Consider the following 27,295-nt stretch of genomic DNA (forward strand, 5'->3'; position numbering starts at 1 on the left):
CCCAGCCTTCAGAAGAGGTCCGGGGACAGACTGTCCCCGGACCTGGTCTGAAGGCCGTTTCCCTAGGAACGCATTAATTGATTTTCAATGCATTCCTATGGGAAACCGTGCATCGCAAGACGAAAAAACCGCAAGACGAAGAGACTTGCGGAACGAATTAATTTCGTCTTGCGAGGCACCACTGTATTGTTAACTGAACAATGCTGAGGCTCACCAAACTACATGATCGTTTCCTTAACTGCCAGCTGTTGAAATGAAAGCTTTTCCTAATTTTGCTGTAAACGATGCGCTGTTTGAAGGAACAAAATACACAGTGTACTCTTAAAGATGCAATAGAATGGGGCTTAGAGGGAGTCCCCTAACCTTGGAGATATTGTGGGTTCAGTTCTAGACCACAGCAATCAAGCGAGCCACACATTCTTTTTTACTTTTTTTTTTGTTACATACAGCCTTCCCCAAAGGCTGTTACCTGAAATGTCCACCAAATGAGATTTCAAAAACTCCCTGTGCAGCATTAGTTCTTTTAAAATACATACACAGTTTTATTATTTTCAATATGATCGTCTTTTAATTTGAAGCGTTAAAGCCTGTGATGTAGTTCCGTAGTCTTCAGACTTTAATCTGGTCTTGACCATCTGCCCTTTAAAAAAAAATGGGAAAAAGCCCCATTTATTGAGAGCTTTATCCCTGCTGAATTATTACGCGGTATGTTGAATGAAGGCTCCACCATCACAGACATCACCCGTATTAGTTGATAAAAATTGCATAGCAACGCAGCAAGGATCAAGTTGGATAGACTGAAGGAGAGGATTTAAGCATATAAAAACTCTCAGCCGCTTGCAACCCTCTTGGATTTGATTGGGATTCATTTAACTGCCAAACTGAGTTGCAGTGAGAGGGCAATGAGAAATTAATTCAGTAATAAAATGGTCTCATGAACCCACCGTCTCTCTGGCGTGACTTAATGCTCTTCCTGGCCAGTCTCTCCAGGTGACCCAAAATTCTGCTGCATCTTTGTGTCAGATATGATTGGATGCTTCATCCGGTCATTCCTAATGTCGAGATGCAGCAGAATTACCTGCCTTCAGAGGAAGCCGGCCACTGTGCTGCATCAAGTTGTGGTGAGTGAAAGCATAGAAGCCTTATTTCTGCATGAGTCACTCTAGGCTTGCCTCATTCCAGGCAGCAACTCACGCGGAAGCACAGAGAGTGGACTCCTTTGTGTGTCCTTAATGCTTGTCGTATACTTAAGGGATGTGGGTGGCGCTATGGTCTAAACCACTGAGCCTCTTGGGCTTGCCGATTGGAAGGTCGGCGGTTCGAATCCCCACGACGGGGTAAGCTCCTGTTGCTCTGTCCCTGCTCCTGCCAGCCTAGCAGTTCGAAAGCACACCAGTGCAAGTAGATAAATAGGTACCACTGTGGCAGGAAGGTAAACGGCATTTCCGTACGCTCTGGTTTCTGTCACAGTGACCTTTTGCACCAGAAGCGGTTTAGTCATGCTGGGCACATGACCCGGAAAGCTGTCTGTGGACAAACGCCGGCTCCCTCGGCCTAAAAGTGAGATGAGCGCCACAACCCCATAGTCACCTTTGACTGGACTTAACCGTCCAAGGTTCCTTTACCTTTTCCTAGATGTCATGGACTTGAACACAGAGAAATGGTGGGAGGAACCAGTTGGGGAACCACCAAGGGAGGAAGTCTCAGGGGTCTTTTGCCTTTACTACCCTCCTGAACCAGCAGAAGTTTTTGCATGGGCTTTTGCTAAGGGGATTTATTAGTTGAATCCAGCCCATTGGCCGCCTTAACTATCAGAATTTCAAAAAAATATTGATTTAGCCCGTTGTGTGTAGTCACAACACAATCCTAGTGTGGCATTCTTGGCCACCTTCTCAAGAAGAAAGGTGATTAAGTCCTCTTACCCAGGCAGACTGCAAACAAAAAATGTTTGGCTTGCGAATTAATTTTTGCACATTGCTTTGGGGAAAACACACCTACATGGCAACAGTGAGATGATGTTTCTTCGTTCTGTCGTGGAAAAGCCTTTTGAAAAAATAATAATCTGTGCTTCCACAGAAATAAAGCATGCAACTATGTGAAAAGTGTTTACTTTTTTCAAAGTGGAGTGTCCTTCAAATGCCTTTCATAATCAGGTCCTTGAAATACCTCTTCCTGGAACTAAGTCAGGGTGTGCCAATGTGGTGTAGTGGTTGCAGTGTTGGACTAGGACCTGGGAGGTAAAGGTAAAGGGACCCCTGACCCTTAGGTTCAGTCGTGGCCGACTCTGGGGTTGCGGCGCTCATCTCGCTTGATTGGCCGAGGGAGCCGGCGTACAGCTTCCGGGTCATGTGGCCAGCATGACTAAGCCGCTTCTGGCGAACCAGAGCAGCACAGAGAAATGCCATTTACCTTCCCGCCGGAGTGGTACCTATTTATCTACTTGTACTTTGATGTGCTTTCGAACTGCTAGGTTGGCAGGAGCTGGGACCGAACAACGGGGATTTGAACCGCCAACCTTATGATCAGCAGGTCCCAGGCTCTGTGGTTTAACCTACATTGCCACCCATGTCCCGCCTGGGAGATGAGGGTTCAAATCCCCACTAGGCCATGAAGCTCACTGGGTGACCTTGTGTCAGTCACTGACCTACCTCACAGGGTGGTTGTGGAAATTAAATCAGGAGGGGGGATCTATGCCATGTGGCTTCAGCTCTTTGGACTCTCATTTGGCTCAGCTGGCATAATCAAGTAGCATTCTGGGGCCATGATTTAATGACTTTAATCACACATCTTTTCGCATACAGAGAATCTTTTGTCCCTCGCAGGACCCAGCGACCGCACAGGGTTTTCCCCTTTATGTAATGCCACGAGCAAAACGGCCGTTTGCAAGACGGGAATGTTAAATGGCAAATGACGTAGAGAGGTCAGGGCCTTCCTTCATTCCCAAGCAGGTTGTTAAAAAATAATAATTTAACCAAGGTGTGAAAATGGCATTGCCCTCCAAAAAACTGTATTTTGCAAATCCTGTACCACTCACTTGCATATGATTTATGGTGGTGGAAAAGAACTTCCTGCAGCAAAATTGCTGCAGTTTTGCCAGAGAGATCCAAGCAAGAAAAATAAGGAAGCGCCACTTTTTCAAAGGGGCCGATGTGAAATTGCACTGAGATAATGAAGAATTTAGGAACATCTTCTGCTATCCACTAGGTTCATTTAAAAAAAATAAATCAGTAGGAGGAGTGAGAGGGTGTTTTGTTTATCACCTTTAAGAATACTTGCCTACTATTGGCAGCCAGGGGAATCATCCACTTATAGGATTGAGATATAAGCAAGAACCCCAAATTCTGCAAATTCAATGGAGGGGATTTTTGGTGCCTGAATTTTCAGGTGCAACAGCTCAGTTTTGTATTCAGCTACATCCAGCTCTTCTGCTAGAAGTTTTGTCCAGCTGTTTTTACTGGTGTGCCCTCATTCCTGCCACCCACTGTGTGTCTAATTAGAAAAAGCTGGGCGGGGGGGGCAAGAAAAAGGAGGGGAAAATAGCCATTAATGTGAGAACTTAAAGTAGGAGCCAAAGGAGAATTCAAGAGAAAAAAGAATCCCAGGGAAACTTGAGTTCAGATGATATACTTGAAAGAGCGTCTCCACCCATATCATTCAGCCCGGACACTGAGATCCAGCTCACTGTGAGAAGTGAGGTTACAGGGAACCAGGCAGAGGGCCTTCTCAACAGTGGTGCCCACCCTGTGGAACGCCCTCTCATCAGATGTCAAGGAAATAAACAACTACCTGACTTTTAGAAGACATCTGAAGGCAACCCTGTTTAGGGAAGTTTTTAATGTTTGATCTTTTACTGTGTTTTTAGTAGTCTGTTGGGAGCTGCCCAGAGTGGCTGGGGATACCCAGCCAGATGGGCAGGGTATAAACAAACAAACAAACAACAAACAAACAAAAATTATTATTATTATTATTATTTCTGTGGCAGACTTCCATTGGAAGTGGCTCAAGTGAACAAGTCTGCTTTTGCAAGCGGCGCAACCTGAGTGCCACTAAAATAGCATGAGGTTGGAGCTCTTCCATGGAAAAAGAAATCATCTTCTCTTTTCACAGACGAGGGGAGGGGCTTATTAGAACCACATACCTTTTCTGGAAAAACTCTGGAATTGCAGGTGGCCCAGATCGACCTGACCTGACCTGCCGATCCCAGCAGCTGCTGCTGCAGCTTTTAACGAGTAGATGCAGGGAAATTATTGATGCACCCATTAGTAAATATGCCCCTGTTGTTTTCTTACTGCGCTCCTAGCTAACTGAGGAACGCAACGGCTTCCAGATACCCATTTCCTCTCCTTCTGGGGCATCCCTAATCTGAGAATGTTGCCCAAGGAGAACTGTAGGTGGTCTGGCATCAGAAGAAGCAGGGGATGGATGCTTTGAATACCAGCTGTCTTTCTGAGGAAGTGAACGCAGTGGGGGGAAAGGGGGCCCACCCCAGATCTCTAAAGGCAGGCAAGATTTCAGCTCAGGCAGAAGGAATGTGAGGAGCCTTTGGAGGAAGACAGTGAAAGCTTCTTATTCTTTCCCCCCACTCGCCTTGGGACACAGTCTTCCTTCAGCTCTGCTTCCAGCAGCCCCGCTAAGAGCCAGCGAGACTAAGCTATATAAACTGCAGCCAGATATGCTGACTCTTAGAGAGACAGGTCCATGGATCTGCATTCCTCCCTTTGCAAGTTGCAATGTCAGTACAATAGACAGCTGCAGGTATAGGGAATGCTTGGACCTCCCAATATTGTTGGACGGCTCCCATCGTCCTGACTTATTATCTATGCTGGCTGGGAGATGAGAGTCCAACATTGCTTCCCCAATCCTGCTCTATTGACACATGTATTTTTTTATTGGATTTTTGATACTTTTATACATATAAAACAAAAACACTTCAAATATTAAAATACAAGGTTCTTTTGAACCTTCAAATCTCCTTCCCTCCCTCCATAGGTTCCATGTTTAAGTTTAAATTTGTTACATCTTTTACCCTTATCCATCTATTAGGTAAAGGTAAAGGGACCCCTGACCATTAGGTCCAGTTGCGGATGACACTGGGGTTGCGGCGCTCATCTCGCTTTATTGGTCGAGAGAGCCAGTGTACAGCTTCCGAACCAGTGTACAGCTTCCTATTATGAAACTGAGTATGCGGAGTTGGTGAAACTGATGGGGAAGATCCAAAACCAGGAAGATCACGCATTTACTAAGGTAAAGGGACCCCTGAATGTTAGGTCCAGTCGTGGACGACTCTGGGGTTGTGTGCTCATCTCGAAAGCATTTGACGTGCTTTCGAACTTCCAGGAGAACCAGAGCAGCGCACGGAAACGCCGTTTACCTTCCTGCCAGAGTGGTACCTATTTATCTACTTGCACTTTGACATGCTTCCGAACTGCTAGGTTGGCAGGAGCAGGGACCGAGCAACGGGAGCTCACCCCGTTGCAGGGATTCGAACCGCCGACTTTCTGATCGGCAAGCCCTAGGCTCTGTGGTTTAACCCACAGCACCACCCAATTACCATAAATAATCCCACATTGCAAGTGTCATTACATCCCTGCCAACGATTTTAACTGATTACAGTGGTCTTTTAAATAAATTACAAATTTATTCCAATCTTTAGTAAATACTCCTGCCAACCTAGCAGTTCGAAAGCACGTCAAATGCAAGTAGATAAATAGGTTCCACTCTGGCGGTTAGGTAAACGGCATTTTCGTGCGCTGATCTGGTTCTCCAGAAGTGGCTTAGTCATGCTGGCCACATGACCCGGAAGCTGTACGCAGGCTCCCTCGGCCAATAAAGCGAGATGAGCACACAACCCCAGAGTCATCCACGACTGGAGCTAACATTTACCTTAGTAAATGCGTGATCTTCCTGGTTTTGGATCTTCCCCGTCAGTTTCGCCAACTCTGCATACTCAGTTTCATCTGCCATTCTTCTTTTGCTGGTCCTTCTCCTTCCTTCCAGCTCTGGGCTAGTAGCATTCTCGCTGCTGTCGTTGCATACATAAAAAGCCTTTTATCATCTCTTGGTAACTCTTCACCTATTATACCTAATAAAAAGGCTTCTGGTTTTTTTACAAATGTGTTTTTAAACATTTTCTTTAGTATCGTCGGTACCTAACACCGAGTAAAATTGCTAAAATGTACAAAACAAGTTCAAAATTGTGTTGGAGATGTAAAGAGAATGAGGGTACTTTTTACCATATGTGGTGGACATGTACAGTGGTAAAGGTTTTCTGGGAAATGATATACAGTGGGACCTCTGTTTACAAACTTAATTAGTTCCGGAAGCCCATTCTTACACCGAAAATGTTCTCAAACTGAGGCACGCTTTCCCCAATGAGGCTTCCTGCTGCCGGTGCCCTTCCACCAGTTGGCTTCTGTTTGTCTTCCGGTGCAAAGTTCGCTAGCCGGAACACCTACTTCTGGTTTTGTGGAATGCGTTGCCCGAATCATTTGTTAACAGGACTGTTCTTAGACCGAGGTACGACTGTACAATGAACTATTGACACATGTAAAGATGTCTGAGCTGGTTGCTCCATTCACAGACCGCATGGCTTTCGACAAACCAACCATTGCGTTCCTGAATTCAAATGTGATAAAAGAGTTTCTGAATCATTTCACCATTAAACAACATACCAACTCCATTTTGGGGGATAAGATGTAAGCCTATGTCTCCCCACCACACCCTCCCTCTAATCATAGTCTTGTTTTTTAATTTTTTATCTTAATCATAGAATCATAGATTGTAGAGTTGGAAGGAATCAGGAGAGTCCAATTGGCTGCAGTGCAGCAATCTTTTGCCCAATGTGGGGCTCAAACTCACGACTGAGATTAAGACTTATGCTCTACTAACTGAACTATTATTTTGGAAGAATGTGGGCTCAGTAACCTGTGTTGGCAGTTCTTAAATGTTCACAAATAGTCTGATTTGCCAGTTATCACAATCCTTAAATCAGAGGAAAGCTTTATAAATATGTTGGAAAGGTTTATATAGTTCTTTAAAAAAAAAAGTTTCATGTTATTAAAACCTCCTTAGTTACCACAGTGTTTGGATTTCTAAAACGTTAAGGGGAATTTTGTTTCCAGCGGAAAAGCATGCCAAGTTGTGCTGGCTCTGTACTGAAAAACAGCAACTCATATATAAATACATGCATTTTAAAAATATACACAGGAATAGGCATTTTAAAAGCTAATTAAGGAAATGACTTTAAGGTCACTGGAAATTATTTGCAACGGCTCCATGAAGTGTATATGTTCTCTTTTATGTTGTTTGAATGTCACCAGAGTCTGCCAAATCATAATGTGGGCCATGGTCAAGCAGAATAATTGTGTAAAAGCAGCAGACGTTTCAGCCAAAGAAGCACTTCTTTACCTAACATACCATTAGCCGAGGGAACGTAGCATCTCAAGATGTTAGGCTGACTGCAGGCATAAATGGCTGTTCTGTGTATTTATTTATTTTATACATAGAGAGCAGACCCTCTAGAAGCATGGGCCGTGATAGCCAGCAATGAAGCTTCTATATTCAGATGGTGAACACACTTAACTAGCAGATGGAGCTGAGTAACAATAGGTGATCAGTATTTAAGTCCTGCTTGTGAACAGTTCTGTGGCATAAGAACTGGAGAAGAGGGGGATTATATATTATATCCTGGTCCAACATGTTAGTCTTTGCATTCCTCTGGTCATATAGGTAACATTTCCCTAAAAGTTCAATGTTTGCTTTTAAGAATTAGACAGTTACTTTTAGCGAGAGGCAGGGATGGCCTGTGAAATTTTCGTACCGTCCAACATTTCTCTGAGGAAAATAGAGACGTCCCATTCAATAATACTAATACGAATAACAGATTATTATTTATACCTTGCCCAACTGACTGGGTTGTCCAAGCCACTCTGGGCGGCTTCCAACATATATAAAGACATAGCAAAACATTAAACAACTTCTCTATACAGAGCTGGCTACAAATGTCTTCTAAAGGTTGCACAGTTACTTATCTCCTTGGCTTGGGGTTTGCATAACTCCATACCCTCCAACATTTCTCCGATGAAAATAGGGGTGTCCTAAGGGAAAGCAGAACATTCTGGGATCAAACCAGAAACCGGGACGGATTCTGTAAATCTGGGACTGTCCCTGGAAAATAAGGGACACTTGGAGGATCCGCATTTTGCCACGCGAGGCAAAAAGCCATTACAAAGCTCCGTTGCCCAAGAGCTATTCCTGATGTTACCCAGGGTGAAATTCCAGGGGTATGTTATAATATATGTACTTATAGTATATATAGTGTAGTTATAATTTATATATGTGTAAATAATAATAATAATACAGTGGTACCTCGGGTTACAGGCGCTTCAGGTTACAGACTCCGCTAACCCAGAAATAGTACCTCGGGTTAAGAACTTTGCTTCAGGGTGAGAACAGAAATCATGCCGTGACAGTGTGGCGGCAGCAGAAGGCCCTGTTACCTAAAGTGGTACCTCAGGTTAAGAACAGTTTCAGGTTAAGAACGGACCTCCAGAACAAATTAAGTTCTTAACCTGAGGTACCACTATAATAATAATAATAAATACCAGGGGTGAAATTCCTGTTGACCTACCTGAGGCTAACCTGGGATAACTAGTGTTTAATTGAAGCAGCACCCTTCGGCATAATGTTAGATCTGTTAGAACATTTTCTACCAATGTGCTTCTGGTTTCTAAACAGCTCTCCCAAGATTCAGAAATGTGTTCTGTACGTTGGTGGTTTTGCCTGGTGTGGGCAACATGCTTCTCTTTTGCAAAGTTACTCAGTTAATAGTAGGTATGGATTATTATATGTTAACGTTCATCTGCCCGGCGTGTGGTTGCAAGAGTGTTCTTTTGCAAAAAAAGATGCATTTTTTGTGTGTAGACGGAAATGGAGGACATAAAAGTAGAATCTGTTTTTCAAGAACTGCTTTTTCCCTTTTTCAGGTATACACGTATAAACAGAGGTCAATCACACGCCAAAAAGTCACAGCTATGCAGCCTACAAGCTCAGAAGGTCTGGAAGATATGGCCGCACTGATAGACCTCCATGAAGGGGCCATCATGCACAATCTATTCCAGCGATATCAACAAAACAAAATTTATGTAAGTTCATTTTGGAGGGGGCTGAGGGAAATATTTTGAGCAGGAAATTGCTATCTTGCATGGTTGGATTTGAAAGTTCCCCTAAAGCAAGAGATGCTGGCACTATCGCTGCAGAAAGTTAGACCTGCTGCCCCCTAAAGTTGTGTGTGCAAGAAGTGGTGGGTTCAGTGTGATATATAAATACAGTCGTACCTTGGAAGTTGAACAGAACACGTTCCAGACGTCTGTTCGACTTCCAAAATGTTTGAAAACCAAATGGTGGCTTCTGATTGGCTGCAGGAAGGTCCTGCAGCCAGTCAGAAGCCCCGGAAGCCCCGTCAGATGTTTGGGTTCCAAAAGAACGTTTGCAAACCGGAACAATCACTTCCAGGCTTGCAGTATTTGGGAGCCAAAACGTCCAAGTTCCAGGGTGTTCAGGATCCAAGGTACAACTGTATGCTTGAGTGGTTAGGGACTTGAGTGAAAACATTGGCAGCAGTAAGATAAATTCAAAAATGTAAATTAGTTTTGATGGATGCAACAATGGAATACTGAATGGTTTTGCTTATATAAAATATGCAGGGATTTATGTTATGCAAAATGAACCATGGAAAGAGAAGAAGGGAAGTCACTGATATTTTAAGGTTGTTTAAATGAATATTCTAAATTGTAGAACAGAAAATTTAATAAAAATTATTTAAAAAATAAAAAGGGACTTGAGGATATCCTCAAGCCACTTCCTCAGGCCAGGAGAGCTTGAGATTAAACGGAGCAGCTATTAAATGAAGATTAATTCAGACTGAATGAAGTAGGAGTTTGGTAGGTCGTAAGGTGGAAATCTTGAGACGAGAGCTGGGAAAGCCTGAGATTTGAACGTAATGGCCTAACTCCATATTGAATCAACTGTGGTTAATAAAAATTGCCACGGGGAAGTTCTGACAATGAACTATTAGAACTCAGCCACAACCATTTAGGAAGGGGTAATACAGGAGCAGAGTTGAAAATGTGGAAAGCCAGGCACTGTAGAGTTAACAAAAGCAGAAGGACTGCAGAGGTGTATTAGAATGCTCTGTCAAAAGAATGAATGAAACAAAGGTTAAGTGGGAGGAATGTCAGGAGATGGAGGGATGGATAGTTTTGCGGGTGAATTGGTAAAATAACAGGGAGAGGTTCCGTAAGGCTCTGCAGGAAGTGGTCAACAGGGTTTGCGGTTCACGGCCATTTTTAGAGATGCTTTTTTGACTCAGATATTTTAAACCTGTGGAGTACGTGGAGGTCTCTAAATGTCAGTTTTGATAGTTAACATTTTATCTCTAAAGAACTGGAAGAGATTCCCCTCCCCTACATTTCTCTGAGTGGTTTACCAGTCAAGTCCCTCTTCTCAGGGAACTCTGGAAAACTGTAACTCTGTGTGAAGAATTATCACAGAACTGTAGAGTTGAAAGGGACCCCTAGAGTCATCTAGTCCAATCCCCCTGCAATTCAGGAATCTCTGCTAAAGCATCCATGGTAGATGCCTGTCCAACCTCTGCTTAAAAACCTCCAAGGAAGAAGAGTCCACCACCTTAAAAACCTCCAAGGAAGAAGAGTCTCTTCCACCGTCGAACAGCTCTTACGGTCAAAAATGCGGTCTCCTAACTACTCTCAATGCCTTTAACAAACTACAGTTTCCAGGGTACTTTGGGGGAAGCCGTGATTGTTCAAAGTGCTATGACACTGCTTTAAATGTATAGTACCTTTAAAGGGGGTTTTGGTTTGAGAGTAACAGGGGAATCTTAACTTGAATTTTAACAGGCTGAACTTGGGCGACCTTACGGGTGTTTATTTTGAGCCCTGCTTTAAGTGTACAGTGGAGGTCCGTTCTTAACCTGAAACTGTTCTTAACTTGAAGCACCACTTTAGCTAATGGGGCCTCCTGCTGCTGCTGCGCCGCCAGAGCACGATTTCTGTTCTCATCCTGAAGCAAAGTTCTTAACCTGAAGCACTAGTTCTGGGTTAGCGTGTAACCTGAAGCGTCTGTAACCTGAAGCGTCTGTAACCCGAGGTACCACTGTATTGGCAAATACGATGGCACAGGGACACCCCAGGTTAGGACATTTCAATCAGTGCATACATTTGAATGTATCCTTTAAGCTGGGCTGCCATAGCCTGCACCGAAATGCTAAATTTCAACATATTCTGATGGTGCCCATGTTGAAAAACATGACCAGGCCAGACTGTTCCTTGAGATGCTTCATCTCAAGCAAACAAGGAATGTGCACATAGGAAAATGGCCGGTTAAAGGCTGTAATTCTGGGGCCTCCAAAGCCCAGCTCCAAAATTAGACAAGCCAGTGGTATATGATGGTTGTGTGACTTGCATTATCAACTGTGGGGCATGTCGCTAAGCACTGTTGAGACGATCCTTCCCTGGGACAGTTTGAGCTTATGCGGAAAGTTTTTGGGAAGACGTCCTAAAACCACATAAGTACATATGCGATGCAGCTAAAGGAAAGGGCATTCAAATTACGGTGTTGGGAGTTGGCTCTAGCTGGATTCGCCTCCCAGCACTCAACTGTTTCTGGCAGATGTGAGTTGAAAGGAGGTCAAAACAGAATGAAAGGGAACGATTTAAAAAAACGGTGAGAGAGAGCTAAAAATAAAACCATTAAACGTGAAAACTCACTCATGAGTCCTCTTTGATTCAGTGCTTAAAATGTGCCCGTTTTAACACATTTTCCATTGAAGCGCAAGCAGTTGTTTTTTTAAAAAAAAAGTTGTGTTGAGAAATAGCCAGATCTTTATTTGATGTGGGCTCTCTTCATGGGATCGCTAAAAGCACATGATAATGATTCATATTCATTCTCTTTCCACAGTCATCTGGTTGGGAGCCAAAATGTTGGCCTAGACAGGCCTTTGGTGTGATCCAGCAAAGTTATTAAAATATACATATATATATGATTTTACATTTTATATATATGATTTTACATTCATTTTGACATTTTAAAACTTGACTTCCTTCCCTCTCTTTCTGCAGTTCCTTAAATTTATTTTTAATATCTTCTGCATATCCAAATTAACTTAATTTGCTCATTTATTCATCTTCTTTATATATATACTCTTATATAAAGGTAAAGGGACCCCTGACCATTAGGTCCAGTCGTGACCGACTCTGGGGTTGCACTCTCATCTCGCTCTATATGCTGAGGGAGCCGAGGTTTGTCCTCAGACAGCTTCCGGGTCATGTGGCCAGCATGACTAAACCGCTTCTGGCGAACCAGAGCAGCACACGGAAACGCCGTTTACCTTCCCGCCAGAGCGGTACCTATTTATCTACTTGCACTTTGATGTGCTTTCGAACTGCTAGGTTGGCAGGAGCAGGGACTGAACAATGGGAGCTCACCCCGTTCCGGGGATTCGAACCACCGACCTTCTGATCGGCAAGTCCTAGGCTCTGTGGTTTAACCCACAACGCCACCCGTGTCCCTGGCATACTCTTATATAGCTGCAGGTTATTACAATAATCCTGCCAGTATTTTTATCTGTTTACAATTTATCTGTAAATATTCCATAAACCATTTGCATTCTTTTGTAAAAAGTTTGTTATCTTGATTCTTCCGGTAAGTTTCTCCATTTTTGTGTATTCCACAAGTTTTTGTATCCATTCTTCCTTTGCTGGGACTTCTTCTTCTTTCCATTTTTGGGCAAGTAACATTCTTGCTGCTGTAGTCTCATACATGCGTAAATTTCTATAAAATTTAGGTAGTTCTATCGCTATAATTCCCAGAAGAAAGGCTTCTAGGTTGTTGTTTTTTACAACCAGCATAACTTTTTATTACACTTATGTCAGGGAACTGCCATCAGCTCAGAGGCGAGAGGGCCGTTGGGTTACAGGGAGCCTCCAGAGATCGTGAGAAGCAGCCCTTCCTCCGCGGAGGAGGGGAGCCACGCCTCCAGTGGGGAAGGGGCGCAGGGCTTGGAGGATGCAAGGGAGAGCCACAGCACCAAGCATGAACAAAGCGGGGGGCGGGAGGCAGGTCCCCCTCTGCCCACGCCCTCTTTGCACAGTCGGTTTACACGCAGAGAGGGGAGGCGTAGGATGGGGGTCAAAAGACTACTCTGCTGAGGAAAGTTTAAAGACCGCCCACTCCCAGATTCTGCTAGCGACTGAGCAGTCATGGAATTGAGTCGATCTGCATTGTGAATGTTTTGGACAGATAATAAAGCCTTGAAAAGACTAACGGGGAGTCTTGCCTGTTTGCTCTCGAGCAACCACGGCAGCACACATAACAACTTACCTGACTGAGTTGACATTCATCCCCTAGGAGTTGTTGTCTTGGGTTTCTGCTTCTAGTTTCGTGTCTTTTCTCAACACACACAGTGAGGAGAGTACCAAAGAAAGGCTTGTAAGGCTATTCCGTATTCAGCATCTATGTGACATCATCAGGCAACAAACCAATCCCGTTCCCCTTCTCATACCTGTCTTTCCTGTTCACCTGACAGAGTCAGCTGAATCAACAAGTTGCCAAGTAACCAAGAGGTTTAAAGATCCTATTACATTAACTCTGGCCTTGAGCCAGTTCTGCATCAATAAGAAATGCTAATATTTTGGAATGAAACCATTGTTTTCCCCCTAGGCAATTTCCCTTGACTCATAAGTTGTTGGGAAGTGGCAAATGGCAGGCATTGCCAGACAGAAACAGGGGAGTGCCTATGAGAGGTGATGCTCAGTAGCCTACTTAGCCGAAATCCCAGGCTTACTATGTCCATGTTTCCCTCACTTTCCTGCTGTTCTGTTGATACTTTGCTAGCCACTCACGGTTTTTATTTACAAATTCAAGGCAGAGGGGGACTGTATTCCTGTTTGCTTCTTTGATATCTCGGAAGCAGGAATGGGACTCAAATTAGCCTTGCAACGTTTGAATAATGTACTGAATAGTTTTTGTCAGATTTAATTGGGTCTCCCGTTTGCTTTATTTCTTCGTTTTGGTTCAGTAAGCTCTCCTAATAACACTTGATCCATCTAATTATAGCATACTTTTCTGTCTAGCTTTATTTGCAAGGGAACCCTCAGGGAGCTAATGGCTGCACAGTAATGATCAATGAAACAATGAATTGTTTTGCTCTTTCTTGAATTCTTGCCAGATGCCAGAAATGCTTACGGAATTCAGGCCACTAGGTCTGTTTCCCTAATTTGCTGAGTTGTGTGTGTTGTTGTTGTTGTTTTTACAGAGAACTGATGTTCTCCGTACTGGCTTCGCAAACATTTCCAAAAAGCGCTTGTCATGTATCTGGTCTAGGAGCAAAACCAGAAAGAGGTGGCCCATAACATTTCAAGATAGCTTTTTGCCAGCACTGCAAATTTCCCAGTAGTGGTATATGCTGTCAAGGGTGGAAATCTGTTACAAAGCTCTGTAATACGCATTTGTAGATGAGTCCTTAAAATGGAATTACAGCATATTATTTGCCCTTGTGGATGTCTGCAACTCAGATTGAAACAATGATTGTTATTCCATACACAAGCATGCATAACCAAATCTATCCATCTAGAGCAAGGCTGGAGAACCTTTGGTCCTCCAGGTGTTGTAAGAATCCAACACACATCAGCCAAAACCAGCATGGCCAATGGCCAAGGATGATCAAAGCTGTAATCCAGAAACATCTGGAGGGTCAAAGGTGGCCCAGCGCCGATCTAGAGAAACTGGTTTAAATAGTTAAAATAAGGACTGTGTCATTATTTACCCATTTATTGCTTGTATTTCCACCCAGGCACCCAAGGCAGTTTACAGTTTTAAAATACAAAAACAAGCCTGTGTTGTAAAATAAAGACAAAGTCTAACATGCAGGTCAATATCTGAGTTGGGAAAAGCATGTAAGGATGGTTAAATCCAGTCAAAGGCCACTACAGTGGTACCTCAGGTTAAGTACTTAATTCGTTCTGGAGGTCTGTACTTAACCTGAAACTGTTCTTAACCTGAACCACCACTTTAGCTAATGGGGCTTCCTGCTGCTTCCACGCCGCTGGAGCCCGATTTCTGTTCTCATCCTGAAGCAAAGTTCTTAACCTGAGGTAATATTTCTGGGTTAGTGGAGTCTGTAACCTGAATTATATGTAACCTGAAGTGTATGTAACCCGAGGTATCCCTGTATGGGGTTGCATCGCTCATCGCGCTTCCAGGCCGAGTGAGCAGGCGTTTGTCCACAGACAGCTTTCCGGGTCATGTAGCATGACTAAACCACTTCTGGTGCAACGGAACACCGTGATGGAAGCCAAAGCAGTGCACAGAAATGCCGTTTACCTTCCCACCACAGCAGTACCTATTTATCTACTTGCACTGGTGTGCTTTCGAACTGCTAGGTTGGCAGGAGCTGGACAGAGCAACGGGAGCTCACTCCGTTGCGGGGATTCGAACCACCAACCTTCTGATCAGCAAGCCCAAGAGGCTCAGTGGTTTAGACCACAACGCCACCAAAAATACTACCCTTCCCTTAACATGCCGTTTAGCCTTCTAGTAAATGGACAGTATAACTTGTGAACTGGGCACTCCACAGTCCTACCCCTTTGTGCCGAGGCCTTTGCTTGTTCTTTCTAAAGGGAAAGGATCGCTCTTAGCTCAATAGTGCTTGAGGAATGGGGTGCCATGCCGCTCCCCCATCTCTGAAAGCCAGGTGGCACCCCGGTGTTGTATGAAGCGTGCCTTAAGCCCTGTAACTGTGGAGTTCCTGTCCGCCCTATAGCAGTTCCATGTTACTTTTCAAAGGATGATTATATGAAAGGAACATTAAGCAACCTTTCTATAGTTGGCTCCTTTATGAAATGGAAATGAAGTCTGTTCCCAAGGCCCATGTGAATAATAAAGAACTTTGTGTAATAGTGCCATGCCGAAAGGAGGTTCTCTCCTCGCCCTCCAACAAGTAATTATTTGCAACTTGCTCGACTTTTCCCAGAAGGGGTAATAATTGTGTATCCCTGACCAATTTCCCCCCAGTTATGTAATATTCCTGCCTTTTCCCTCCACCCCTTCCAATCACCTTTGCAGTGACTGCTCCAACCTCTTTCCCACGTTCTAAACGTGTTTTGGCTATTAGGGACAGAAGCTTTTTTTCAGGCATGAGACAGTTGGGCTAAATAATAATTTGGATTTATTTATTTGCTTACTTTGTGCCTTGCGCTTCCTCCAAGCTGCACAAGGCAACTTGCAACACAACGCGTAATGTAAACAATAGTAGTCTTCCCTGGTGTGGTGCGATGTATTGTGTTTCTTTTTAAATTGCAGTCATTATTAATAAATTCACAGCTATGCATATTATTATTATTATTATTATTATTATTATTATTATTATTATTATTCATTTCAATTCTATACCATTCTATATTCTTAAGAAAAGATCTCAGAGCAGTTCACAGCATATTAAAACATCAAATAAAACAATCCAGAGTAAAGCATTGCTGTAGAAAGTCAAGTGTCCATTCAAAGCAACAGAAATAACAGGAAACTAAAATATTATCTTTAAAGATTTCAGAATGAAACATTGCAAGTGAAGTCAACAACAGAATGCACATTTAATGCAACAAAGTTAATAATAATAATAGTTTTTGTTTTGTTTATACCCCGCCCATCTGGCTGGGTTGCAAAAAACCCTAAACATTTGAAATGAAAATGTTACTGAAGGAAGTCAAATATAAAATGCACGTTTAGAACAGCATGATTAACAAGAGAATAAACTATTATAATGCCAACTTTTTCACTGGGTGTGCGTTGGGTTTGTAGGTAGTAGCAGAGTATATAAATTCACACATGTAGATGTTGCGCAAATCTGTGCCTTCTTTTTGGGGAGATGTTTTTGATAATGCACAAATAGCCGCCATACTTGAAGCCTGCAACCATGGTTAAGCGATGGGAAGTGTTATGCTTGTATATTGACCCTTGATGATGTTGAGGTGCAGTTAGGAAATTGCTGCTGCAAGGCTTCCTTCTGGGTGATGATTTAATTTTCCTGGAGACTGAAGTAATTTTGCAAATGTAAACACCTTTTTTTTTTTTGCTCTGTGGATGATAACCAAGTGTCTGGCTCTGGTACGGAGAATTCTAATTTCAATCTGTAGCCTTGTTTTTGTCGCTTATTTAATAGTCTTCAGCTTTCTTTTGTTTAGCTTTTCCCAGCGACTAACCGAGAACTTTGCCATAACGGAATAAAGTCAGAGAGTGGGTGGGTGGGGGGCAGCAAGGGAACTTGCTGCTTCAGAATAGAGCCTTGCACCCTCCAGTTTTCCCCAAACATATTCTCCCATCTACAGCATAACGCACTGAATCAGAAAACGGGTGCCACACAGTAAAGTTGTGGCGTAGCAGTGAGCCAGAATGAGTCCAGTAAAAAGCAATACATTTTGCTGTTACATTGGGGGGGGGCATCAGCTGGAGTTTCTGCAGCCAGGCCTGACCCCCTGAGGAATACCAACTGTCCCCTAGTTGCTAACTAAGAGGAAAGAGAGTTGAGTAGATCTTGTGAAATCCATGACAAAAGTCAGTTCTGGCGGTCCGCTTTAAGATGAGTTGGGTTGTTTTTTCTCCCTCACAGTATTTTTCCTCAGAATGGACCTGCCATAAAGCTATTTCTTGACAGCAACAACAACAACAACAACAATTTTATTTGTTTCCCAACCACTATGGGCAGCTTCCAACATATATAAAACCATAATAAAACATGGCACATTAAAAGCTTCCCTATAAAGGGCTGCCTTCATATGCCTTCTAAAGGTTATATAGTTACTTATCCCCTTGACAACTGATGAGAGGGCGTTTCACAGGGTGGGTGCCACTACCGAGAAGGCCCTGTAATCAGTGCTGTACATATTTAAACCTCCTTTAATCATGTCAGTAAAACCTTCTTCACTAGTTAAATTTTGGGGCAAGCATCCCTTTATGTCTGTGGAAAAGCACAAATAGTTTTGTTTCTTTAATCTCTTAATCATTTTAAAGAACTTCTATCCAGCTATTTCACCCGGCATGGCTCTCGGATCTATGATTAATTGTTATCTTCTTGCAATCTATCCTGTCTTTGCGCTGAGGTGAACAGAGGAGTACACGAATTTCCTTTTCTCTTCCTGGCATGAATGAAAACTGGGTTTTGCTGCAGTTTTATAAGAGTATATATTTGAAGTAGATGAATAAATGAGCAAATTAAGTTCATTTGGATATGCAGAAGATATTAAAAATAAATTTAAGGAACCGCAGAAAGAGGGGGAAGGAAGTCAAGTTTTGAAATGTTCAAATGATTGTAAAACTAGTGAATTGCATAAATAAAGTTTTTAAAAAGAAGAAACTTGAGTTTTGGCTTTGTACGTGAGAACTTCTCTCGCTGTTTTCTCGTACTTCTCCTGAAGCATTTATTCTGCAACGAGCTGCCGGATCAGATGGTGGGGAAAAAAACACATTCTTCTTGAGCAAAGAAACTTGTGTTTGCGTTTTAGAGGGAGCGTTTGAATATGTTGTGCGCGCTACATTGCATTGTGAGGCATTTGAGCTCTTGTGTGAACATAAAACATGATTACAGGGTTTGGCGGTTCTGTAAGAGAAACGGCCTGACTGGGCAGTAGCTTCTGGAAACATATAATCACAGCGACATGTTAAACTAAGGCTTTTAAGAAAGACGTTTTGGCCTCTAAACATTTAACTTGTAATTTAGGAAGAGAGCTGGATCCAGTCCCTTACAAATTAGCACGAGGCGGGCTGAAATGCAGGCCGTCCTGACCGTGGTTTCAGTAAATCAAGCTTGCTAGCATGCATGCGACCATTAATTACGACTCTCTTCGGGATTTAAGGGGGGGGAATGGGCAGGGCAAACTGCAGGGCCCCCTCCTTTCTTCTTTTGTGCGGACTTGTGCTCAGTTTGTCGGCCTGCTTGGCTCACAGAACAAAGGAAACAAAAGCGTTATGATAACAGGGCAGAATGGCAAGCAAGAGAAGGAGGTGTGACCTAATGTACAGTAGCCACCAAATAGAAGTTTGTATGTTTTTTCTGTAATGCTTTTTAAAAATCTACGACGCTCCAGATTTCCCATTAACAAAATAATGGTGGTTGTAGCAAGGATAAGATATTCGGAATTGCTCGCTTGGACAAATTTCAAAACAAGGTACAACCAGGAAGAACAGAATCAGTTATCCATATATGTTAAAAGAGAGAGATTGCTGCTACTTTAGGAAGCCTAAAGGAAGAAGATAAGACCTTATATTTATACGCAACAGTAGCAGCAAGGCTATTGATTGCGAAAAACTGGAAAAGTGGTATAATACCGACAAAAACAGAGTGGCTTGCCAAATTATTGGAGTATTACAATATATCCAAAACAATGGAAGAAATTGGAAGGATTTCAAAAGAAAAGATAGATAGGGACTGGAAGGTGTTTAAAAGATACTTGCAAAATCATATCAAAAATCAGAACTCCTATTAGAATAAACAAGTTCCGTTTCAAATACTGAAATATCAAATAAGATGGAAAACAATGTGTAATAGAAAAAGAAGTATGAAATTAGGGTAAAGGTGTGCGAAAGAAAGTAATAGAAGTGGAAAGTAATTGTAATTGAGTAGATTAGAAGTCAAACACAAAGGTGGGGTGAAGGGTTGGTGGATGGTGATTGGGAAAGGAACTATTTGTGGGATTGAGTGTAAGTATGTTTGAACATTTTTAAGGATTGTATGAAATGTATGTTTGTATGCTTGTATATGTGTATTAATGATGAATTTAACTTAAATAAATAAATAAGAGAGAGAGAGAGAGGGAGAAGAAAAGGTGGCTCTCAGGTTATTCCTAGTACGTAATACGGCTTGGTCGCATCCTGTACCTTATCATTCCAATGCTGGGTGAACAAGGTCCACTTCCGTATCAGTACGTAATTTTGTGGCCAATGCTCCCTGGTTCTTATAGTACAGTGGTACCTCGGGTTACATACGCTTCAGGTTACATACGCTTCAGGTTACAGACTCCGCTAACCCAGAAACAGTGCTTCAGGTCAAGAACTTTGCTTCAGGATGAGAACAGAAATCGTGCTCCAGCGGCGCAGCAGGAGGCCCCATTAGCTAAAGTGGTGCTTCAGGTTAAGAACAGTTTCAGGTTAAGAACAGACCTTCGGAACGAATTAAGTACTTAAGCCGAGGTACCACTGTATCAGGAAGTTTGACCCTGTAAGCCAAATCCTACATCCTTAAGAGCTAGTCCTGAACCTTTTTCATAGCTGAAGAGAATGGTTTAGGAGTCCAAACACCATTTGTATCCAGTGATTGCTTTAATTTCATTTTCTATTTGAGCTCAGATATTTCTGATTTTCCAAGTTGTTTTGTTAATGGCAGTTAGAACCATGGGAAGCAGTATGGCTGATTACTTGATAGCAGGGCACTCTTGTCACGTTCGTGTTCTGTTTTTTTGAGCATCAGATCAGTGTTAGAAATTCAGATATATGGCTGCTTAAACCAGGGTTGCAGTCGCCAAAACGGAATGGCCTAGTTGTCATTTGGGAACCAGTTGGCTCGAAAGCACTTTTTGGTTTCTGAACTTCTTTCTGGTTGTACAGATAAAATATTACAGATAGAATTCTACAGGACGTGTGGCTAGTGTGTGGAAACGGTCCAGATCCAAGGATCCTCTGGCATGCACATCCAGATGGTAAATTACACCAGAATCAAATTCTGTTCAGCATCAACTCCTGGTTGAACCAGCCTAAGCCTGGCAGAGGAAAAACAAGCCTTTAAAAATAGCTTTTGAGTTAAACCACTCTTTATTGCTAGTTACATTTATGTTTTGTTGCCAGGTTATGTCACCAAGCTGAACGGGTTTAGCATCTCTCCCCCTCCCAGTCCTGCCTTTGACACACCTCTGAAATGACCCCCTTTTTAAGGGTTTACACTGGTTTCAGATCTCCAAGGCTTGGCATGGCTTTGCCAGCTGGGTCCAAGCGAAGCTGGGATGGGAGAATTCTGCCCAGCATATTTCCAGCAGAGCGGAGCCTGGGGAGTTTGTCAGGACACTGACAAACTGGAACGTGTCCAGAGGAGGGCAACCAAAATGGTCAAAGGCCTGGAAACGATGCCTTATGAGGAACGGCTAAGGGAGCTGGGCATGTTTAGCCTGGAGAAGAGGAGGTTAAGGGGTGATATGATAGCCATGTTCAAATATATAAAAGGATGTCACATAGAGGAGGGAGAAAGGTTGTTTTCTGCTGCTCCAGAGAAGCAGACACGGAGCAATGGATCCAAACTACAAGAAAGAAGATTCCACCTAAACATTAGGAAGAACTTCCTGACAGTAAGAGCTGTTCAACAGTGGAATTTGCTGCCAAGGAGTGTGGTGGAGTCTCCTACTTTGGAGGTCTTTAAGCAGAGGCTTGACAACCATATGTCAGGAGTGCTCTGATGGTGTTTCCTGCTTGGCAGAGGGTTGGACTCGATGGCCCTTGTGGTCTCTTCCAACTCTATGATTCTATGATTCTATTCTATGATTCTATGAGTTGTGCTGGCAAAGCCCAACTGCATCAGGGAGCGCTTGGCTCCGCTGGAGATCCTCTGGATTCCAGCAGTGTTCATCCCTGCAGATCTTGCTATAGGATTGGTCCCTTAATCCCCAACGAAGATATGGAACCAACCCACTCATCTTTATTTTCTTCCTCTCTTCGTTGCACAAAAACTCGCAGAATCTCTCTCTCTCCCCCTCTTTTTGCATTGACATTCCTAACTAGGCATTCTCAGTGGGACAATGTTAGATGAACCTTTTAGACCAACGGGTTGGTATTTGTGGAGTTTCACTAGTTGAGAACATGCACTTCTCGAATGGTATTTATACCAAACCCAGGAGAAAATGCAGTGAACCATCGTGAGATGGTTTGGCCAATTCTGATCTTAGTCTAAACCATTTCCCCTGCACCTAACCAATAAAAAGTTGTTACATTCAGAGTTTCAGATTTTGCTGTAGCTGCATAGGTGGCGAGCACAAAATTTACTGCAAGAAATACTGTAAAATGGCAATATATACATATAAATATGTATTTATATTTATATAAACCTTTTAACTGTATAGCCTATTTACACACTTCTGTTGGTTGGTTTTACCTTGGATACAGTTCTATTTAATCCTTGATTTTATCTACTTAATGAAGGGCATCTTGTCATATTTTAATAGATCAAACAAAACATCTTTGACCAGTTACTGTTGTGGGTGGAAGTATGGTGGTGAGGAGAGAGACTTGTGCCCTGGCAATTAATAAAGTAACTAATAAGGCTTGTTATTGTAGGCCTTCCAAGTAGATTATGTCCTAAGTCTTAAAATGTGCATTTTATAGCCTTAGCAAGCACAGTACTGTGCAACTGTTTCCTTTGGTTACAGAATGGGTTGTTTCCATTCTTTTCCTTTTCCTTGCAATTCTGGACATTGCTGTGCTAAAACTTGCTGTGCCATATTAAAGGTTAACTAATGAACTCAAGTGTCTTGTAATCGCATGTACACCTTTCCCAGAATCCTATGTCTTTCTTTTTTCCAGACTTATATTGGTTCCATAGTTGCCTCCGTTAACCCCTACAAGACCATTCCGGGCCTCTATGACCGCGCCACGGTGGAGCATTATAGCCGGCATCACTTGGGAGAGATTTCGCCTCATATATTTGCTGTTGCCAACGAGTGCTACCGCTGCCTATGGAAGCGTCATGACAACCAGTGTGTTCTCATCAGGTACCGAAATACTCTTTAATTGTTGCTGAATCTTAGATGTGTATGGGATCACACCAGTTGCTTGAATACGGAGAGAAAGGACAGGGGGTACTCTTAATTCTTTCCCCTAGGACTCCATTAATCATGAGATTTGTGGAGACGTAGCTTTGCTGCATGATCTAAATGGCTTCTTAAATGACAAAGCCTTCTTGGCTAAATATCTGTCCTGTGGTCATTTAATAAACACATATATCGGCACTCCACACGCTCTGGCCTGTTCCCTTAGACCTCGTCTCACTCTGAACACTGATTTTTTCCCCACTGGTTTGTTGCCTTGCTGCGCAGAGAATTAATTTGTCACCAGGAGTCTCGAATAAACACAATCCATCAAAAAAAGATCTTCAGGAAGCCCATAAATAATGACAGCAACTATAATGAAACCTCCTGAACATGTTGGCTGGTTTAATCTGCTTAATGGAGCTTGGTTGTTTTGTCTGTTGTTTAACGCAACTGTGCTTTCCTTTAATGAGGATAAAATAGTTTCCAACATTGGCCCTGGTGTTCATTGCTTTTTTGGGGGGGGGGTGCCATTCCGTGACTTTACTAATGCTGATTGGTGCTGATGTTGCACCGCACATCTTTTTGTGTTTTTGGAGACATGAAAGGTGGGATTAGTACCCTTAGTTCAAGCAGGTAGCTGCCAGGATACCATTCTGTGAGCAAGACAGAGAATTACTGTTCGTATTTGTTTGTAATGCCAGTACCAGTAATATTATATGATAGCATATGCAGCTATGTGGGATGCGGGTGGCACTGTGGGTTAAACCACAGAGCCTAGGACTTGCCGATCAGAAGGTTGGCGGTTTGAATCCCCACGATGGAGTGAGCTCCCGTTGATTGGTCCCTGCTCCTGCCAACCTAGCAGTTCGAAAGCACGTCAAAGTGCAAGTAGATAAATAGGGACCGCTCTGATGGGAAGGTAAACGGCGTTTCTGTGCACTGCTCTGGTTCGCCAGAAGCGGCTTAGTCATGCTGGCCACATGACCCAGAAGCTGTACGCCGGCTCCTTCGGCCAATAAAGCGAAATGAGCGCCACAACCACAGAGTTGGTCACGACTGGACCTAATGGTCAGGGGTCCCATTACCTTTACCTTATGCAGCTACGTGCTAAGCCTAGAAGCACCTAGAAAAGTTGCTCTTTTATACATGTTAAAATTTCTTTTTGGAAAAGCACTTCCAAGGAGGAATTGTGAACATTTAATGCAATTACGTGTTACAGCTTTTCCTATGTTGTATAACTACAGGTAGGGGACTGGATGCTTGGGAAATACCACATGCAAACAAATTTCCTGCACTTGGAAAGATAGCATTCTATCCAAAAGGCTAGCCATGTGCTAATTTTCTAGGTGTGAGGAGTTTTGTTTGCTTGGACCGGTGAAGTGAATCATGCCATCTCTTCATGTGAACTCTGAAATGGAAACAGTCTCAGGAAGAGCTGAACCACAGGATTATGTTTCATGGATAGTTTAGCGCTTAGTATGAAATTTGTGTATTAATTAACATGTCTGAGGGTCATAAACATGTATTCGTGGGTACGCATGCCGGGAGCTGTGATTAGTCAGATATTACTAAAGCTCACATTCATCTCCTAGAAGTTGTTGAGGTTTCGCTGGGCCTCAGCTGGTTTTACAATAAATTTCACTTCTTTTTTGGAGAATAGCACTCTTCCCTTTGACGAGAGAGAAGGCAAGCCATTTCCAGAGTACTGCTTGAAACACAGAGACCAGGCCTTTCCCCAAAGGCCTGTTTCGTTCATGCAGTGAGGTAGCTCAGACTACCGCATTCAAAGCTCGCTTTTTGCAGTGCCACCATTAACATAATTTTAACATACATTTTTGCTATCTTTATGTGGACACTGAAGCTTGAATTTAAATATTGTGTGCCCCCCCCTTACTTAATTTGCTGTTTTTGTCTGTGAAATACGAGGAAGTAGCTACTGGGAAACTATCAGTCTCTGGCTTCCTGATATAGTTTGCTGAAGAAAGCAGCGCTTAAAATGTGTCTCTTCTATTCTCGGCTCACACCAGTTGTCATGGGCAGGGCAACCCAAGAACAAAATCTATAGCAGGAAGAGACCTTAAGGCAGTGTTCTGGAATCACAGGACTTCCAGAAAGCCCCTTGGACATGCTGCCACTTGTTTCCGTACATTGGGTCAATGTTGTGTCATGGTAAACATCCATTTTTTAATGATACTGTCACAGGAAGCGTGCTGGTCAGTAAATACACAATTCAAAGTTGGACTTGACTCTTTATTAGCAAAAGCACAACCTCCACAGACTTGGTCGAGTGGCAGGCCTAATGAGCAGAGCAGCTCATTCTCAGTCGTCCTACTCCATGAACATCACTTGTCGAGATGGAAAGTCCCCACCTAGTCCCTTCTCCGGGGCTTTTTCTAAGCGATCGAAGACTGTGCCTGCATGCAGTCTGCCATTGCTCCACTCGTTTCAGCCCTCTTCTGGTTCTGAGAGACAGGGAGAGGGGAGCTTGTTGCAGCATGAGGGAAAGAAACCTGTGCCCCTTCACCAACCAGACTCATCTTTCCCTCTTGACCTTCCTCCTCCCTCTCACCTGCTTCTGCCTCTGATTCCGCACTCCTCTCTGCCACAGACTCTCCCAGCTCACTAAGCCCTGTTATAGCTTCAGCTTCTGACACCCTCTCCTCTTCCCAGTCTTCTCCCTCTGCCCACTTATCGTTGTCCCACCACAGGGCTCTGAGATTTCCTCCCTTGGTGGTTCCTCAGCTGGTTCCTCCCACCATTCCTCTGCATCAAACCAGCCCATCACATCTAGGTAAAGGTGAAGGAAAAGGACCCCTGGAAGGTTAAGTCCAGGCAAAGGCGACTACGGGGTTGCAGCGCTCATCTCGCTTTCAGGCCGAGGGAGCCAGCGTTTGCCCGCAGACAGATTTCCAGGTCATGTGGCCAGCATGACGAAACTGCCTCTGGCACAACGGGACACCGTGATGGAAACCAGAGCGCACGGAAACGCCGTTTACCTTTCCGTCGCAGTGGTACCTATTTATCTACTTGCGCTAGCATGCTTTTGAACTGCTAGGTTGGCAGGAGCTGGGGCAGAGCAACGGGGATTCGACCTGCCGACCATCTGATTGGCAGGTCCAAGAGGCTCAGTGGTTTAGACCAGAGCACCACCACACCCATGGCATCTACCTACTGTGGATCTATCTATCATCTATCTATCTATCCATCTATCTATCTATCATCTAGCTAGCTATCCATCTTTCAATCATCTATCTATCATCTATTTATCTATCATCTATCCATCTATATCATCTATCTATCTATCATCTATCATCTATCATCTATCATCTATCTATCTATCTATCATCATCTATCTATCTATCATCTATCATCTATCTATATCATCTATCTATCATCTATCTATCTATCTATCTATCTATCTATCTATCTATCTATCATCTATCTATCTATCTATCTATCTATCTATCTATCTATCTATCTCTATCATCTATCATCCATCTCTATATATATCTATCATCTATCTTTCTCCATCCATTCATCCATCTATTTATCCACCCATCTTATGATCTGGGACATGAGGCACCTAACCATCTGTAGACACAGCACTGAAAAAGTCTTTTTTAAACAATCAAATCAAACGAATTAACAGTAAACAAGTTTCCACAGTGAACAGGCATAGCCAGGAGTGAGATGGGCTATTGCCAAAAACACATGGGTGTGGGACAAGAGCCTTGGAACTGTCAAACGCCGTGCGGTTTCTCATCACAGAGAAAGCAGGAAATCCTTTCAGCATTAGTCACTTTTTTCTTTTTTGGCGACTGCTAATGAAAGCTGCTATGTTATGCTATCGGTGACACGTTTCATTCCAAATACAGTAGGACTTGTATCAGCGTTCCTTCATCTGTGTCCAGCAATAAATGACAGAGCTGATTTCGTTGTGGGTTGCATGCTTGGCTGTCCAGCTTACAGTCAAACAGATCCCAGTCTCTTTAAGTTGCTAATAGAATTGACTCTTACTATTTCTGTGCAGCCTGTCAGCCCGGCTGGAAAAAGTCCCAAGGGCATAGTTGTCTGGGTCACTTAAAAAAGATGTCGTCAAACTAGGAATGTAAAATGTTGGACTTGCCTTGATTCTTCTTTGTGGGGTTTTTCTTGTGACTCACACCTCCAATTTAGGCTACGATGTTGAGCAGGTGCTGGGTATTTGTGTGTTGGATTAACAAGTGTGTTTGAAATAAGTGAGTTAAAGAGGTTTGTTGTGGTCAATCAATATCCAGTATTAATAATGTTACCAGGTTCTTGGACATAGAATCATAGAAATGTGTTGGAGATGTAATGAGATTGAGGGTAAAGGTAAAGGGACCCCTGACCGTTAGGTCCAGTCGTGACCAACTCTAGGGTTGCAGTGCTCATCTCACTTTATTGGCCGAGGGAGCCGG

At 43.1% G+C, this 27,295-nt stretch overlaps 1 protein-coding gene and 1 long non-coding RNA gene across 2 annotated transcripts in view; one reads left to right on the forward strand and one right to left on the reverse strand.

Moving 5' to 3' along the window:
• Window positions 1-27,295, forward strand: part of MYO10 (myosin X) — a 215,270-nt gene that overhangs the window by 88,494 nt on the left and 99,481 nt on the right. The window contains exons 3-4 of the mRNA XM_082234136.1: window positions 8,985-9,143; window positions 22,630-22,817. Of these exons, the coding sequence (XP_082090262.1) occupies window positions 8,985-9,143; window positions 22,630-22,817 (347 nt within the window). The remainder of the gene's footprint in view (window positions 1-8,984; window positions 9,144-22,629; window positions 22,818-27,295) is intronic.
• LOC309538987 lies at window positions 519-13,593 on the reverse strand. Its single transcript, XR_014222580.1, has 2 exons — window positions 13,399-13,593; window positions 519-640 (listed from the first exon to the last, which is right to left on the reverse strand). It is a non-coding gene; the product is annotated as an uncharacterized lncRNA (long non-coding RNA).

Source organism: Podarcis vaucheri (assembly GCF_965113315.1).
Source record: "Podarcis vaucheri genome assembly, chromosome: 8".
Classification (NCBI taxonomy): domain Eukaryota; kingdom Metazoa; phylum Chordata; class Lepidosauria; order Squamata; family Lacertidae; genus Podarcis; species Podarcis vaucheri.